Here is a 17,047-nt window from a genome sequence, read left to right as displayed (position 1 = left end):
GATTCCCGTGGTTTGTCTTACGCATATCTACAGATGGAATAAAGGTCCCTTTTTATGAGCCTGTATGTCTCCAACTCTGTCTTGAATTATCAAAAGAAGCAGGGTCTCAGAAAACAGGATGCTGAGCAGAGAGTCAGCTATGAGAGACTGTTAAGAGGGGATAAGCATTCATGTCTCACCATTCAGTGAAAGCTCGCTATTAAACTTCGGACTGAAAGGAAGCACTTTTCTTCAATTCTCTGCCATGGCAGAGATGGTCAGCTGTGTAAGCAGATCCTTCCTTGCAAAAAATGTTAGCATAATCCTAACAACACAGATGATTCAGCTCCTGGTATACACAGCCTTCATAGATGTTGAATTCTTGGGCATCCATCCTCTTTACAACGCCACACAGGAGTCACCAGCAAGGCACCCCTCAGTTTGGTGCACTTGTTTTGCAGAAGTGGCATCAGCCTTGCAGGATCACGGCATGCCTAAGAGATCTCAGGTCCTTGTTAGATGAGTGTGCAGGCTGAACATACTGAAATGACTGTGAGATGAAAATACTATAAGAAATGTCCAGAAGACTGCTGGAGCCTACAAATCAAATAGGAGACGATAAAAAATTATATTGCTGCTCCAGCTCAGTAGTGACATGTAAGGGCTAGGGTGCGAATACAGACCTTGCCAGACAGAAAGCAGCACTTAAATGGCATGACCTGCTCATGATCCCTTGGGGATTTAGCATGGCCATGTCATGCTCTCCTTATCATCTCCTTATCAGATGTGTGTCTGTCAGAGCTGCATAAGGGCTTTTTTGGATGGTTTCTAGGCCAGATATATCATGTTGTTACAACTGCAGTTGCACATCACGGTGTGTCAGGATCAGCGGTGCAAGGCATCAAACCCCAGATTCAGAAGATGGGTGTTTGGACTTTGTTGAAACATACAATTTAAATTGTAGAGCATCTGGTTCCCTCAACACTATGGGTCACTCAGCTATACTATGTAGAAAGCCAACACTTTCCCCCAAAGCAGCAATGGATGCAGAGCAGATCCCGCCCAGCACTGTGTGACTGTAGACTGTCCTGCCTCAGTGTGCAAGAAACTCAGCTCGAGTACGTGGAACTCAAGAGCTGATGCAGAGCAAGGGTTCTGGGTTAATCAGTAAATGACAGGGAAAACATTACAACACTGCAGATGACTATTTGCCAGTCTTCTATCGGCTAATGTTGGGGAGGCCACGCATACTCCCAGATACCCTCCCTAATCCGCAACAGGACCCAGGCACCAGCAGCTCTTTGTGCCTCAGATGGAGGCTGGCATCTCTTGCACAAAAAGTAACCTTGACACTTAATCTCCTTCTGACCACCTGACTCTGAAACCAGTATTTGTGTCTCACTGCCTTGCTACTGACCTCCCACAGGCAGCTATTTTCAACTGCTCTCTTTCACAGTCTAAGCCCAGCTCTTGAGCCCAACCTGTTCATTCCCCACTGGGTCCTGGCACACCTGTCTGCAGGCCGGGCTCCCAGCTGGCCCAGCCCAGGCTGCATAGGAGGCCCCAGGGTTCAGCCTTCAGGGCAGGAGGAGTGTGGCCAAGCTGTCAATGGTCCCAGCCCAGCTGCAATAGCAAAAGTCAGGCATTGCCATCCTGCCAGGGCTCGAGTCTGCAAATGTCCCATGCCCCACATTAAGGACAAAACTCTGGGGCAACGGGAGATTGTTTATACTTCTGTATTCCAAGGAGGCAGAAAGGCAGCTTGGCCAGAGCAGCTGCATGGAGCTCTGCTGGCAGCCAGCTAGAAGATTACAGTTTATTTCTTCATCAAAATGCTCGATTCTGCAAAAGGCACTGGGGAAACCAAAACTGCAGACTCTGCTCTTTCTCTTTCACCTGCTCGTAGCAGCTCCCAGACAGACACATGGCTGAAACACAAAGCCAGCACTTGCTACAGTGAGGATTTGCAACAGCTTGCAATTTATGGCAGCAAATTAGCCACAGGGCCATCTGTCCCTCCCCAGGCCACGCCTGGCCCGCTCCTTGCTGGAAAGACTCCTCTTCCTTGCGAGAATGCATATCGAATTACTGACTTTTTTTTTTTTTAATTAAATAAACGTGGGAACGCAGGTGGGGGAGCAGATGACAGTAACCCTCTCCACAGCATCTGCTGGCCAGCAGTGCCCCACCACGTCCTGAAGACAGATGGTAACTGGGTGCTGGTATGCAGCCTGACCCCACACCTGAGCAGCCCAGGATCTGCCAGTCCCCTTGGCCATGCTGCTGCACCTCATTGACTCCAGCCAGGCTTGGTTTTCACTGTGGTGGGACCACAAGCACCACCAGAAGCTGATCTGGCTTGATCACAGAGAGTCCTTTCATACCCCCAGATTCTGTCAGTATAAAAACTTGCCATGGGGCTAGGCGAAAGCAGGGAGTGAGCTTATCACCACCAAACACCCATCCATGTGCCACACTGCTGGCTGTCACTAATCAGCACAACTCTGGAGCCCACCGCAGCTCTAAGTGTACATCAACCTGGGTTCATGGCTGCTCCAGTGGTGGCCTGCTACTCACTCATGGCTACTCACTGGTGGCCTGCTCCCAAGGGGACAGGAACTCAGAACTGGGCCTCCAAAGTGGCTCATGTACCTGGGAGGAAGAATCATGCCAGCCCCTTCCCCAGGCTCGTAGTGGTGGGCTCATCACACATCTACTGTTTTGCAAAAGAGGTAAAAAAAAAAAAAGATTTAAAAAAAAAGATTTAGGGAAAACTTCCCATCTTCCCATTCTTCAGTGGCTGTACTTGGGTACCTCTGGTTAGCAATAGGGCTGCTGGTGAGGAGGGACAGGCTCTGCTGCTGCAGATACATCGTGGCTCCATTGGCAGCAATGCCCACATGCAGGGCACACTGATAGCTCTCTCCTGGGGCTGTGGGGCAGCAAGGGCACCATTTCAGAGCCAGTTTTTGGCAGTCCACCTTTCCCGCTTCCCATGAGGTTGCAGGGCCTGAACCAGACTGCCCGCTGGCACAGTACCAGCCAAGTCCCAGTCCCACCACTTGTGAACCCACCCCAACATGGAGTGAGTCACCACACGTGTTCTATCCCAGACCCACCCCAAACACCAAACCAAACCCCATCCACAAGGATCGTCTTGCATGGGGTTTACCACCTGACCATGGTGATGCCCAGCTGTGGCCTTACATCTTTTTGGGTGGGGGTTATCTGGTTGTATTGTGTGGTTCTCTCCACACTCAAAGAGGTGCTGTGACACTTGTAAACAGCTGAGTAGTGTCATTCATCTCACTGCTGAAACCACCAGGACGGCGATGGAAAAGTTTGTGGTTTTTATCAATACAAATAAAAATAATGGTTGCAAACAATGAAAAATTAAATGGTATCACTGCACTAAGCCAAATATGGCCTCCTTGGCCTCCCAGTATTTCTTGCCTTGGGCAACCTTTTTCAGCAATCACTGGTATTTATCAGAAAAGAGATATAGTTATTGCATTTGAGTTTTTCAAATAACTGAGTAATTTAATCTTTTAAGTGCCTCTGAGATCACTTGCTGTAATTAAAGACAGAAGATGAATGACTGAAGTACAAGAGCATTGGAGGACTTTAAAAATGAATGTGTCCTTGACTGAGTCTCCTGTGCATTTATATAATGATTATCCCACATTAATATGACCAAGCAGATAAAAGGAGAAAATAATAAGAGCTTGGTTGCATTATTTTTCTTCCAGCCCAGTAACAATATATCACCAGCTGGAGGCATGTGCCTGTGAATACCAAGCAGGAGCAACCACGTGCGGCCGAGTGCAGGACCCAGCTGCCTCCCGCTGCGAGGGGCAGGAAAGGCAATATCCGCTCATGGATCCCGCAGCAATGCAGCAGATAAATGAGTTACAAATGTGTGTAAAATTCACAAACTTCCATCAGAAGCACACTTAAAGGCTCAGCTAGTGCTGGGAGAGACGCCTACAACACTGGCAGCTTCCTTTACAAGCATTTATTTTCTCAGCTTTTGGAAATGAGACTCCAGTCTCCTAGTGGAGAGAGAGAGGCAGAAGGGTTGCTGCAAAGTAATAACCATCAACAAAAAATCTGTAAGGCCTGTAAACAGCATTTTGTCTTCTAAATAAACTCTATGCCCTGGCATACCTATGTCACACCTTGGTATTTAGTTCCCCATTTCACAGCCCATGTGTAAATAAATACATGCCCAGAGAGGGAAGAGGAGGTGGTGAGAGAGCTGGAACTGGCCCCACTCCATTCTTAATGCAGCACGAAGCCCCTGAATCACGCCTGTCCCAGCTGGAGGAGCAGCAGCCTCATAGCCCTTGGGGCACCCTCCAGGCTGACCAGAGAGGCTGCCAGGGCGGCCTCCGCACCGGCTCACTCCCCTCCCGTTCCTGGCAGTGCAGCTGATGACCTCCAGCACCACTGCGTTATTGCCAGACTACAAAACTTTGTCACCTCATAAAACTTTACAGCACAGGTAGTTTATACCGTTACACCTCTTGAACTAAACACTCTGCCAATTCACCGTTCCCTCCGGTGGAAGGAAAAAACAGATTTCTTTGTTCAGGTGTTGTGTTTGCTGGTTTGCAGTGCTGCAGAAAGCCTGTTACAGAGCCCTGAGCACAGAAGGCAGCAATGCAAGAGCCAGCTCGTTGCTTAGAACCAACCCGCTGTTCCAGCCAGCATCCCTCTGGACACGCCATCGGCCCTGCTTCTCCTCTGGGCCCTGCCGCATGTCCCGCTCAGGGGTGGGATGCACACCCCAACAGGGCAGCACTCCGGCTTGGAGGCTCCTCTGGCTCCTGAGAGCCAAAGAGGTGGGGCTGAGAAGGCGCAGCCCAGGTTCTCTCCTTCCTGCAAGGACTGGTGCTATTAAAAAAAAAATCAGAAGTACATTATACACCTCAGGTTAGGGGGAAGAGTTAAAACTCATCCCTCCCTGCCAGAAAAAAAAAAAAGAAAAAGGCATCACAAAGTCTTATGTGTTACTCTCTTAGTAAGGAAAAAACTCTTTCCACAAAATCAGAAACTATCAAATGTGATGTGAATTTACATTATTTAGAAAACATCATCACTGTCATTCCCACTCCTTTGCTCAGTGCCGGTGACAGCGACCACCTCTCCCTCTGCACCTCAGAGCCCCATGGGCCTCCCGGGACTTGGTCCAGAAGCACATTTGGATGAGCTCAGGAGAGCTGGCAGTGGATAGTGATGCTTCACCGTGTTGCGTTGTGAGTAACTCCTGCGATTGGACTAGATGAGCTTTTGAGATCCCTTCCAATCCCTAACATTCTGTGATTCTGTGTGATTCTGTGACAAGGAAAAGGCTTTTGGTAGTAAAATTCATCATGCAGGAGGTATATAATTAAAAGACAAATATGGGCAGGAGGGAGTTTTCAGAGTAGATTTTTTGTGTTTTAACAAAGAATATTGAAAGTCCCATGGCCCATCCCCACAGCAGGGAACTGTTCCCTCAGCTCCCGGGGCAAAGAACTTGCGCATCCACTTTTGCCTGTAGCTTTTCTGGCTTCCTTCATTAGTATTTTCCCTGGCTTCTCTGCCTCACTGGCCCTTTTGCTGCTCCTTCACAAACACACACACAAAGCATCACAAAATAATAGCCAGAAAAATGTCAGCACCCACAAGTGTCTTGGCTGTAGGCTGTTGTTATTTCAACTTTCTGGTTTCTTAACGATCTTAATTTTCTCAGAACCGTTTGACAGAGAGTAGTGTTTCTGTTCAACTCATGAAACAAAATAAAAGCCTCTGATATGTTGGACCCTGCCACTTCCACCTCACCTCGTTATTCCTTCTTTTTCCAATCTTTTAGAGAGTGTGGGCTGAACCATCCAGCACCAGCCACAGCCGTGTGACAGCCAGTGAAGAGCGGTTTGGCAATCCACAAAGGGAGAGCTTGCTACTTTTTTTTTCCTCACCTCCTCTTCTCAGCTTTGCATGGGTGAAGAAAGAACAAGGCTAAACTTTCTCACTTGAAGCTGAAACCTAGCACCTAAAACTAAATTTGTTGCCTTGAATAAGGGCATTTTCACCTAAGAGGTTTTTGGAAGCAGAATGATCAAGTGACTCAAAAGCAAATTAGTACAAGGCAAGGAGAAAAGTGAAGGGCAAGTTGTGTGTTAAATATGCTGACACTTGGACAGCCACTTGTCTCTTTCTGCTCCCACTTCCTTTAACCTTGACATTTACTTTCCTTAGGATGTTTAACAGGGATGCCACAAACTGACTGCTTAGCGCCACAGCTATGCTGATAAAGTCCTTCAAGCCTGTGAGTAACTACTGGAAGAGAAGAGCTGTTAAATTTGCTGCAGTGTTGCTAATGCAAAAAAAACAGTTTTATATTGCTTGGTTACTTCCACAGGCTTTTAAAATAGCAGCACTCTTAACAACAACAAAAAAACCCACACAAGACCAATAACAACAACAAAACAACAACAAACCAAAACACGCAAAGAACAAAAACCCTTCCAAAGTCCCAGGTCTGTTGGAAAAACCTCTGTGTCGACACAGGCCCCAGCAATCCCCAACAAAAGTTACAGTTACTTATGTGTCATTGGAAAAACAAACAGCAACACAAACTCCTTGCAGAGTTATCATAACAACGTCTCCTAAAGTACTCTGTACTTCATGTTGCAGACAGAGAAATTGAAGAGATTAAACAGTAAGATCACGTTACAATTCGTTACAAGCAGTATCTTTATTTCATTTCTGAGATTGTTATAAAAACAATGTAACATTTCATTTAGCAAAGACATCCCACAGTCACTCTGCACAATATTTTCAAGAAATGAAACAGAAGCTTTGCACTCAGGTCACAAAAATATTTTGAATAAAAATATAATTTTGTATTTTACAACATGTTTAATCTGCAGCATTGAGCAAACTGGCAACAACATTTCATTCTAGAAACGTGGTTAAAATCAAGAAACTAGTCTATATAAGGTAATGTATGTTAACATCCATCACATGCAAAGTCCAGTTGCTCTTCAGAAAAAATACCATCCTCCCCTGAGCTGCCTCTGCAGCCTGAGCATGGAGTCCCCTCTGCTCAAAGTCCTTGCTACTGCCAGCATTTCTGCTCCGGAGGCACAGGTGGTGACAGGGCAGTGCCAGATCACCGCTCACACGTGGGTACCAAACTGAAGTTCCCCATAGCCCGTAGCCCGATCACAGGCGGTGATTACCACATCACTTTGCACGAGCACACCCCAGCTCTCCTTGGACAGGTACCTAATCTTTGTCTATTCAAGGGCTCTTTTCTTGTTAGTGGAGCGCGATTTTTTTTCTAGAAGATTGACAAGAAACTTGGGCTGCCCCCTGATTACATAAAATGAAGCAGATTCCTGAGGCAAAACTGTGCCATTACCTCCATCAGACCAGCCTGTATTTTCCCAGGTCCATCACTGTGCAATTCACTCGCCAAGAGCCACGCGCGGCTGTGCGCCGGCAGCGCCACAGGCAGAGTGCTCAGCAGAACCCAGCGCTGACTGCTGAGCCCAGCGTGAGCTGGTCACTGCTCCACAGCGATATTCAAAAACCCTTCTGAAGGGAACGGCGCCAAAGGCTGCGTTACTTCTCTGGGCCATGGCACCAAGAGTGGATGTGATCATACAGCCCCACAGCAACAAATCCCAATTTACCTACAAATTAGATATCCAGCTGGTGCCATCTGCCTGTCGGTGGTTACATATCACCCAGCCTCCACAGGAAGAGCCTGCAGCATCTCCTCTGTGCCTGGGCCACTGCTTCACACGATATGCTGTGGCTGGGACATTCCAGAGCACAAGGCAGCAACTCACTGGGTGGTTCGAGGTCAGTGACATGAGGTGACAGTGCCCAACAGCACCCCTGCTCTTCTGCACTTGTCTGGCCCAGGACCCCTGAATCCCCTCACACCCAGGGGAGACATGTCCACTGGGATTCTCAGAAAGACCAGGCCAAGACTTCTTTAGTTTTACAAACAGCAAAATAGCTGTACATACCTACACACACACACAACATACAGATTAGGCATGACCTGGCTACAGTTTGTATTTAATGAATGTCACTTTTTGTTACGTACTGTGAAGGCATTTAATATTACTGGAGTAATGTGACGCAAGGTGATTCATTGCCACACCATGGAGACAGCCATTCAGCATTTTGTACATATAGGGAGAGCTCTTTCTTTGTAATCCATACTGTACCAGGCCCCAATGCATAAATATAGAGCAGTTTAAAATTCACTCTTCTTCAGCAAGACCTATCAGGCCATAAATATTTTTTATATATATTTTTAATACTTCATCACTTACCCTGAATTTTTCACCTTAACTCTATACCAAAATATACATTAGTGCAAAGAGAGACCATTTTAAGACTGCAACTAGAGGCCAAATATATTAATCATTATGATAAGGTACTCTTTTTTATTTCTATAGATTATTTATGAAAAAATATAATCTAAAGTTACAAATGAAAATTGTATTTCATATGTAAGTATTAATTTACAGTACAGAATCACAGAACCATAGACTATTCAGGTTGAAAGGAACCCCAGGAGGTCATTTAATCATCTACTAGTCATCTAGTAGATAAACATCACATTTAATACAGCATAATCAGTTTTAGTAGATAAATAATTATTAATTAACACACAGCACATTTCCTTTAAAATATTCTTTTCAGTGACTGACATTTTTAACATAGCAATAAAAACACAATTACAGCTGAAGGCATTGCAGGCCTGGAGTTAGAGAGAAGAGAAAATGACCTCACTGCTTTTTTCTGAGGACACTTCTAATGCAATGATTCACAAGGCAGGCAAAATAATGTAGGGGGTTTTTCCATTCGCTCTTTATCTCTACTAAAAAATAATGTTGCTAATATTTTTCTAAGTTATCTTGCTGAGAGAAAAATGAGAGGCCCACAGACATTCAGTAATACTTTGGGATGAAATGCTGCCAGGGCCAGATCCAGTTGCTCCAAGGAGACCCTCCAGCCAGCCTGGAAGAGGCTTGGACCAACAGCTCCAAGATCCCAGACCCTGGCAAAAGCAGCATGAAAGGGCTGGATTATTACAGCAAAAGGCTGGGATTTAATGTCTCCACCCTCAACACAAATGGAATGCAGAGACCACCTCACTAAATTATCCCCAGGTTTCCAGCAGGTCAGTAGTTGGGCAGCAGTGGAGTGGCAGCTGTGTACAAAAAGTGCAGAAGTGGGGTGCCCCAGCCCTGCTGTGTCTGGGGGTACAGGGCACCGGGTCAGGCACACAGCTTTCTGACCACAGAGACAGTAAAGTCATCCCAGTTCCTGCTCTCTGCTTTTTTCCTGAGCATCCCTTTCACCCTTCTCATCTCTTCGCATCAGGTGGCATGACCCTTGCCACCCCTAGACATGCCCCTGCTGCTTGCCCCACCGAGAAAGACACAACTTCTTTAGCTGAAGTTCTCCAGTGACATCCCAAAGTCAGACCCAGCCATCAGCAACCTGAGTAGTAGTTAACAGATTTACCAGCAGCACAGAGTCATGTCTCCCTGTTCTTCCCTCTGCATCTGCTTCAGGAAAGGGGGTGTCCCTTCACCCGGCGCTGCTTTTTGCAATTCTCCTCCATCTCTGCTCAGTCATGTTTCCTGCTCCAGTCAGGCGTTGGCTGATCAAGCAACATCAGCATTAAACCCTAATATAGAAAAGTAAACCATTTTGTTTCTCCCCGATCTTCTCTTGAAGAATTCGACATTTAGGCTTGTCCATCACTCCATGTCTTCAAAGCATACTTCTACCTGTGCAACTCAGCAAGCGAAATCCAAGGAGAGGAAAGCATCTGCTCAACAAAAGGTCCCAGGGAAAGTTGTGACATAACTCCAACCACAGGAATTAAGGACTGGTCATAAACCAAATGTACTAAAGCAGAGAAAACTATTTCTGGAAGCCATATGCTAGCACTCTCTTCTCAGTTTCAATGTCCTGCAGTATCAGGCAATGTAAATGCCTTCCTAGTGCTGAAGCAATCGCAACATCGTGTGCTCTTATTTCAGATTTCCCAAGGGGATGCAAAAGAAAGGGTACTGAGTGATGTATTCCAAGAGGCGGCTCTATTTATACCTTCTTTCTCCCCTCTTGGAGTAGTAAGAAATGAAGAATATAGTAACAATAAAAGCAACAAATATGAAAGCAATAAAAGCTAATAATGATTTTCTGTTTCGGAAGAAGTGGCATTCAGGACACGAGGCAATCTCTTCTGGGCACAGCAACTCAGGAGGCTCGGGACCAGGAAAACCATTATGGTCAACTATTTCTCTGTAATGTTTCATAGAAGGCTTTGGTTCGTATTGATTTGCAACATAACTGTAGAGACCATATTTAGGAGCAGTCTTGTCATTAAAAGAATACACAAAATATCCTTGCAGGTTAACGTTATCCAAGATGTAAGCTGTGAAAGAAAACAAAGTGTTGAAGAAATGAATAAATGTCACTTCGGCATTCAAGAGCGGTACCACATGCCAATACATAAAGCAGGCGCAGGGGAATGTTAAACCCACATCTGTACTTCTCAAAAATAAGATAAGGTACACGTACATCTACAAAGTGTTTGTCATAAAAAGTAAGAATCTGTTAGCCACTGCCAGATAGCATGATCTGTGAGTATCCTGCAATTTATTTCCCTGTGCTTGGTAAACACAGCTGTGAGTGCATGACTGTGTTTAATTATCAGCATGAAGCCTATCATAAGACAATGGCTCTTTTTTATGTATGAAAGAACACAGGTTTTGGGTTTCCTGCAGCTGGATTTCTGCAGCCAGTTTCTCTGATTGCTCCTTCTCCCTTGCAGAGCATCATCTGATGGGGATGGCCAAGGAACAGAGGACAACAGGCTGCACTTCTCATGAGGCAAGGGTACAGTGACATCGGGAAAAGACGCGTCCATGCCAAGGTCATGCACTGAGACATCACCAGTGCAAGTAGAAAGGTTATGCAGATCAGAGTCGTCTCTTGTTATTGACTCAAGTCTCTGATCCAAGATGACCTGTATTAGTCTTTATTGAGAACACGTCCACAATCCATACTGCTAACTTGGCTGCTGGAAAAGGTCCAGCAGCTGCAGCATTACCCTTGAGCCATCAGTCCCGCTTGACAAAACCAATCAATCCACAGTAGTAAACACAAACTGTAATACTTTATCTCAGAAAATCCCTATTTTTAACAAATTAAAGCAACATATTCTAGCAGATGAATACAGGATGGAAAGCTAAGGATTGCTGAATTTTCATATGCCTCTGGAAATAATTCTTTCTGCAGCCACATGCAAGACATTTAGCACCTCTAACATATTTTTCATGTGTAAAATGAAATCATATTTACCTTCCCTTTTACAGAGCTGCTACCCAGGATAATTAGTTCATGTTTGTAAAACTGCATGTGGATTTAACGGTGTTACATAAATGGCTACTGCTGTTCTTTGTTTTCAATTGGCAAAGATGAACTTTCAGTTGGCAAAGACTCTTTGGACTGAGGCTGTGTTTTTAAGTGCTTTGTACACTGCAGTACACTTAAAAATACAGCTTCAGACCAAAGGTCCCATCCTGTATTGTGGCATCACTTATCTGCACAAACCTGTCAGCTCTCCTGAACAATGCAGGTGAACACCACTGCACACACAAGTGTTGCCCCACCCAGACCCTGGAAACAACAAGGAGAAGGTGGCAGAACAGGAACTTTAACATGAGAGCACACATGTACTAAATCTCCTCTCCTTCCTCTCCAGCATGACACTGAAGTAACGACACAGGATTTGTAATTCATCTCAGTTACTGCACAGTTACTTGCAGAAAAAATGCCATGTTTTGGAGAAACCTGAATCAATCGTGATGCCAAGGGGAAGAGCTTGCTCCCTGTGTAAGGACAAGATGGACAAAAGCACAACACCCAAGCAGGAGAAAAAAAGAGAATGAAAAAGCCAGTATTACTGACAGACCAAACATTATGGAGGAGTGTACGATGTTGAAAGTGGGAGGGTGATCTTTAGGGCAGGTATTCTGGCAAAGAAGGTGGAAAGATAGGAAAATATGGTTTACATGTGATAAGTTGAAAAACACAGGAAGTATTTCCAGGCTGGGCAGAACAGGGGAGAAGGAAGTGATTGGGGGGTAGTGGTACCAGATCAGTACAAATCACAAAGTTCTCTAAAAGGCACAGGGATGTGCAGGTGTTCTGGCTAATGAGAACTGGGAGAAAAGCCCAAATTCATACTCGCTTTGAAAACAGAAATGCCAAGAACTGGTAAGGTGTAAAGTGGTAGGAAGGGGAGAAGTAACACAGAAAAAAACAGACTGAACCCCAAATATGGACAAGGTATGGTTTTAAACTAAAGATGCAGAAAAAAATGCACCCAGTGCTTCAAAATACGGGAGAAGAAACTCTTGAGCACTTTATATTGATGTTCAGTAATTCGTGAAAGAGGTGGAATTTAACAGAGAAGGAAGTTAAAGCCAATACTTAATAGAGCAGACAGGATGACCTAGAAAATTATGGACCTGCCAGCCATCCTTCATTACCTAGCAAAAGAATGGAATAGATTATATAAGCTTGATAAATAAGAATTACAAGGTATATATAAGATTAATGCCAAACAGCTTAGGTTTATGAAAAATAAATCTTATCAAACTAACTTGACATCTTTTTATGAGATCAGCAGATCAATAAAAGTAATTATGTTTGATGTAATATACACAGAACTTCACAAGGCAAATGATTTGGTATTGTATGGCATTTGGATCAAGAAAACAGAATGTAACAAGGTTAAGAGGATCAATGGATTTCAACTGGTCTCAAACAGAACTAGCAAGACTAGAAATGCAACTGCAGGTAAGCATGTGTCATCGTAGGTGTATTTCTACCATGGAGATTGGCATTTGGCACTAAGATATTTAATGATCTTCAATGTATCAGCAACCTGAAAGAAAGTAAAACTACTTCTCACGAAGTTTGCAAATAACACAAAGATTAGGGACATAACTTAGGTAGTGTAGCAAGCTTCGCATAAGCAAGCAACTGGCATTTGAACATGAGCAAATGCAAGGATGTCAAAGAACAAGTCTGGGTTTACCCCTCTCAAGAAGACTGTTGGCAATGGGGAAAAGCTGAATGATTGAAAGGTTCTAAATGATGTTTTATAGTAAGGGACACAAAGAGCTTTCTTGGTGCTATTTATCAAAGACATAAATGAGAGCTTCTTTTCTCTTTGTGAACACCTACACAGGTAAAATATGTGGCAATGCACAACAAAACGGCTTAAAGCTGAAGCTAAAAAAAAAATAATATTAAGATTTATGTATCTCTATAAATACACCTATGTACAAAACCACTAAATAATTAGCCCCTGAAACAGCTTACAGTGAGATGTAGAAGATACTTCATCAGTAAAAATTATCTCGTTCAAGTCTTATGCTTTTCTAAAAAAGAAAAGTGTGTGTTGTGTTGACAGAATGACTCAAAATGCCTGGATTTGGCCTTATGATTCTTTCAGACTGAGAAAAAGACTGGTTGGAGTTCGGAAGAGCAGGAAAGAGTCCAAGAAATGGCATAATGAGGTAGATAGCTGAAATATTATGAAGAGCCAAGATCGCTGTTGGATAAGATACAGAGACAGCTGAGGAACAGAACTCATACCCAGCCCTGAGGCACACCAGTGGAGAGAAGCAACAAAGCAAAACAACAGCAGACGTGCAATAAGAAGAAAATCTAACTAAATACATGTGAAGCTTCTCGTATAGCATCTACTTAAATTTCTTGAATCCACAAAAATATCTTCTGCTGTCTTATGCAGAATCTATGCAACGTCACTCTTCCTGATGTTTAGTAACACCAAGCAGTCATAAATAAAAATAAAAACTATCTATTATGCTGTAGCAACATTTGGAGTATTCTACCTAGGATTTCTTTTTTTAAGTTAAACATACTCTATCACATGGTGCATACTAATTCTGGGATTTGTGACATCAACAATCTATGGTTCCTTACCTTTTAGAGCTTCGTTGATGTAATTCTGTATGTAATACACTCTGAGCTTATCATGCACCATATTCTGGTCATCGTCAATTCCATTAGCCATAACATAAATTGGAACATCGCCATACTTGGATTTAACCCACTTGAGCAATTTTCGCAGTCCCCAGGGCACTACTGCAGCTCTGCTGGGGGAGTGCAGCCACGTGATGTCATTGATCATTTGAACTTCAAGATAGTGGTCATACTTTAGTGCATCTTCTTTCTCCCAGCCCACAAGGGTAGTAGTGTAGTGACTCAAGGCAAAAAAATCAAATGAGCCCTGGATTAACTTCTTTTCATCTTCTGAGAAATAAGGCAAGTGGAAATTATACAGGTCAATGCTGTTTCTTTGGTGAAGCCATGCTCTCATCATCTGTGGGTAATCACCGTTCCCAAATATGGGCTCTGCAAGCCAGCCAATGTCGAACTCTAAAATCCTGTCGGCAACTTCTTGGTCATTTCTGGAAAAGGGACAAGCTGGTTCTACCCAGTCGGCTTGCAGAGCTATAGATACTTTACCCTTCTGAGTTCTCCTGAATTCTTTGTCATAAAGATGCCATGCTTTCGCATGGGCTTTCAACAGGTTGTGCCCGGCGGTGTATGTCAAGTTTTTAACAGACGGTTCATTCATTGTGATCCAAAATTTGATATGGTCCCCAAGGCTTGTAAAGCAGAATTTGGCATACTCAACAAAGGCCTGAACAGTTTCTGGGTTTTCCCAAGCTCCATATTTGGCAAGAGAAGCTGGAAGCTCTTGATTCTCAGCCATAGGTTGCCATAAAGCAACAACAGGAGTTATATTAACTCTGAGAAGTTCACTAGCAAAACACTGATAATAATGAACAAGTGTGTGGTTGATAAGAGAAAGGTTACCTAAAGGAAGGATTGAGGACCATTTCAGTGAAAAATGGAAGTGTGTGACATGCATTTCTTGCAGAAGAGAGATCTGGAGCCTGATGGCAGCAAAGTCAACACAGTGCCGCTTGCGTTTCGAGGTGAGCACTCCATCCACTTTAATAAGCTTCTTCGTCTGGTGAACGTCCCACACATAAACATTAGAGTCAAGAAACTGGGCGGGTGTCGTGTCTACCTGGGTAAAATAAGAAACAGACCAGATTTGAGCTGTTTGTTCTAGGTAGGTGGGAACAGCATAATCATCGAGCACAACCTAGTGAAAGAATATCACAAGTCAAAACATTAATTTAGCACCTCTCTCGCATCTCTGATGTGATAACATCTCTGGCTTGTATGAATTAATTAACATTCTGTTAACATGTGACACCAAAAAGGTAACAAATCTAAGTATCATTTTCATCCTAATTTCCAAACAAGCTTATGCTAATGGTCACCAACCATGTTTATGTCTTCTCCAAATTGCTCCAGTCTGTATAGGAAACAAGGGATTGCTCAGGAAAAAGGCACTTAGCCTGTGACAAAGAAGCAGATCTTCAGCAAAGACTAGAGTAGGTTTTTAAATGTTTTTTTTAAGACTAAGACGCTATACCGAAGGGCCTACAGAGACATGGTCTGTTAAAAATTACACACTAGCTTCAATTTCAAGACCACTCCCTGAACACACTAAAAAAATTATGAATGCGGCAGCATTTCCATGTTCAGTTCTTTTCCTGACTATGAAAAAGATGAGTAATGCTCTGCACTTGATTTTTAACATGAATTCCATTGACAAACAAAATTTTTCCTTCTTGCTAAAGACATCTTTTTTTTTCTAACTCATACTGAACTCATTTCCAAGTTATTTCAGCAGGATGTTGATATGCAAATCAATTTTTTTTTCAGGCCTCCAAGTAAACCCACTGTATGTCACTCCAACAATAAATGTATTTCCCATAAGTCTTTAGGCCTTCAGATGTGGGAATTGCATGTATGATATACTGAGTACCACATAATTATACTTTCACTTGCTAATGAACATCGCAAACACAATATGGACTAGAAAATGGAAAAGTTAATTACTTAAAATAATGCACGGTGCAAAATCTTGTCCATATTCTAGCGTAACTCTTCCAAGAAAGACCCAAACTACAAGATACTACTCTCACATGTGTTTATTTGTGGGGGGTTTAAATTTTTTCTTGGTGCAAGGTTCACCCTGAGTTCAGATTCCCATGTCCTGCCCTCTGTTTGAAAAGCAGGTGTCAGCCTACAACCAGTGTTCAACTTGTAGCTGAGGCTCTGCAGACTGTATAAAGAAGCTGCTGAAAATCAGTTGCTATTTTCTCCGGAGAGGTCAGTACTGTGCTTATAGAAGAAAGTAATAAAAAACAGCATGTCTGAGGGAAATTGCTTTTCTGGAGAATTGTCCCTTGTAGATTACTAAAGCATGCATTGCCACTAATACTGTGGGAATGCTGTCAAAAGAGTTTTTCCACTGTGATGCATCTACAAATCACGCTACCTAAGCCTTACAGCATGAAATATTTGAATGGCCTTTTGAAATGAAAATATTCAGCTTTGAAAGTTTGGGGGATGGGAGGGATTTTTTAACTATCTTAGGCTGACTGAGCCTGCAACTTTATAGCCGTTATGGATCCCAAAGGTAGCAATTCTGTTTCCAATTCCTAATCTGTCTGGAGCTAGGAGGATAATGACTGTAGAATTTTCTTGGAGATCAGTGTACTAGGTAAAGAGATTGCAGTATTTTTCAAGAGAAAAAAGTCTAATCTTACTTTTGTAGTGAGAAAAAGCAAACAAGCCCCCTACAATCTAGCCTTAAGAAAGATTATGTCTTTGTGGAAAATCTATATTAAAAATTCTGTTCTTGGATCTGGCCTTGGTGTTGGATTTAACTACCGCTCTTTACAGTGGTTAGAAAAGGCCTGCAAGCCGAAACAGCATCTGAGAATTACAGAGCCAAACTGTTAGAGACTGTAACTAAGCTACAATTTTTACACATGCTATGAAGTCTTAAAATTTGAAAGGTTCTCCTGAATTATCAGATCTAGTTGAAATAAAAAGAGTGAGAGCTATGATCTAG

General features: G+C 43.4%; 1 protein-coding gene across 1 annotated transcript in view; it reads right to left on the bottom strand.

The window, feature by feature from the left end:
• Positions 1 to 6,702: 6,702 nt before the first annotated feature.
• The window catches only part of KL (klotho), a 51,870-nt gene continuing 41,525 nt past the window's right edge, over positions 6,703 to 17,047 (bottom strand). Inside the window, exons 4-5 of the mRNA XM_005501497.3 lie at positions 14,026 to 15,142; positions 6,703 to 10,438 (exon numbers count right to left, since the gene is read on the bottom strand). Coding sequence (XP_005501554.2) covers positions 10,101 to 10,438; positions 14,026 to 15,142 — 1,455 coding nt within the window. The 3' untranslated portion in view covers positions 6,703 to 10,100. The remainder of the gene's footprint in view (positions 10,439 to 14,025; positions 15,143 to 17,047) is intronic.

This window comes from Columba livia, chromosome 1 (assembly GCF_036013475.1).
Source record: "Columba livia isolate bColLiv1 breed racing homer chromosome 1, bColLiv1.pat.W.v2, whole genome shotgun sequence".
Taxonomy (NCBI): Eukaryota; Metazoa; Chordata; class Aves; order Columbiformes; family Columbidae; genus Columba; species Columba livia.
The sequence above is the reverse complement of the archived record's forward strand: the minus strand, read 5'-3'. Positions and strand labels throughout refer to the sequence as shown.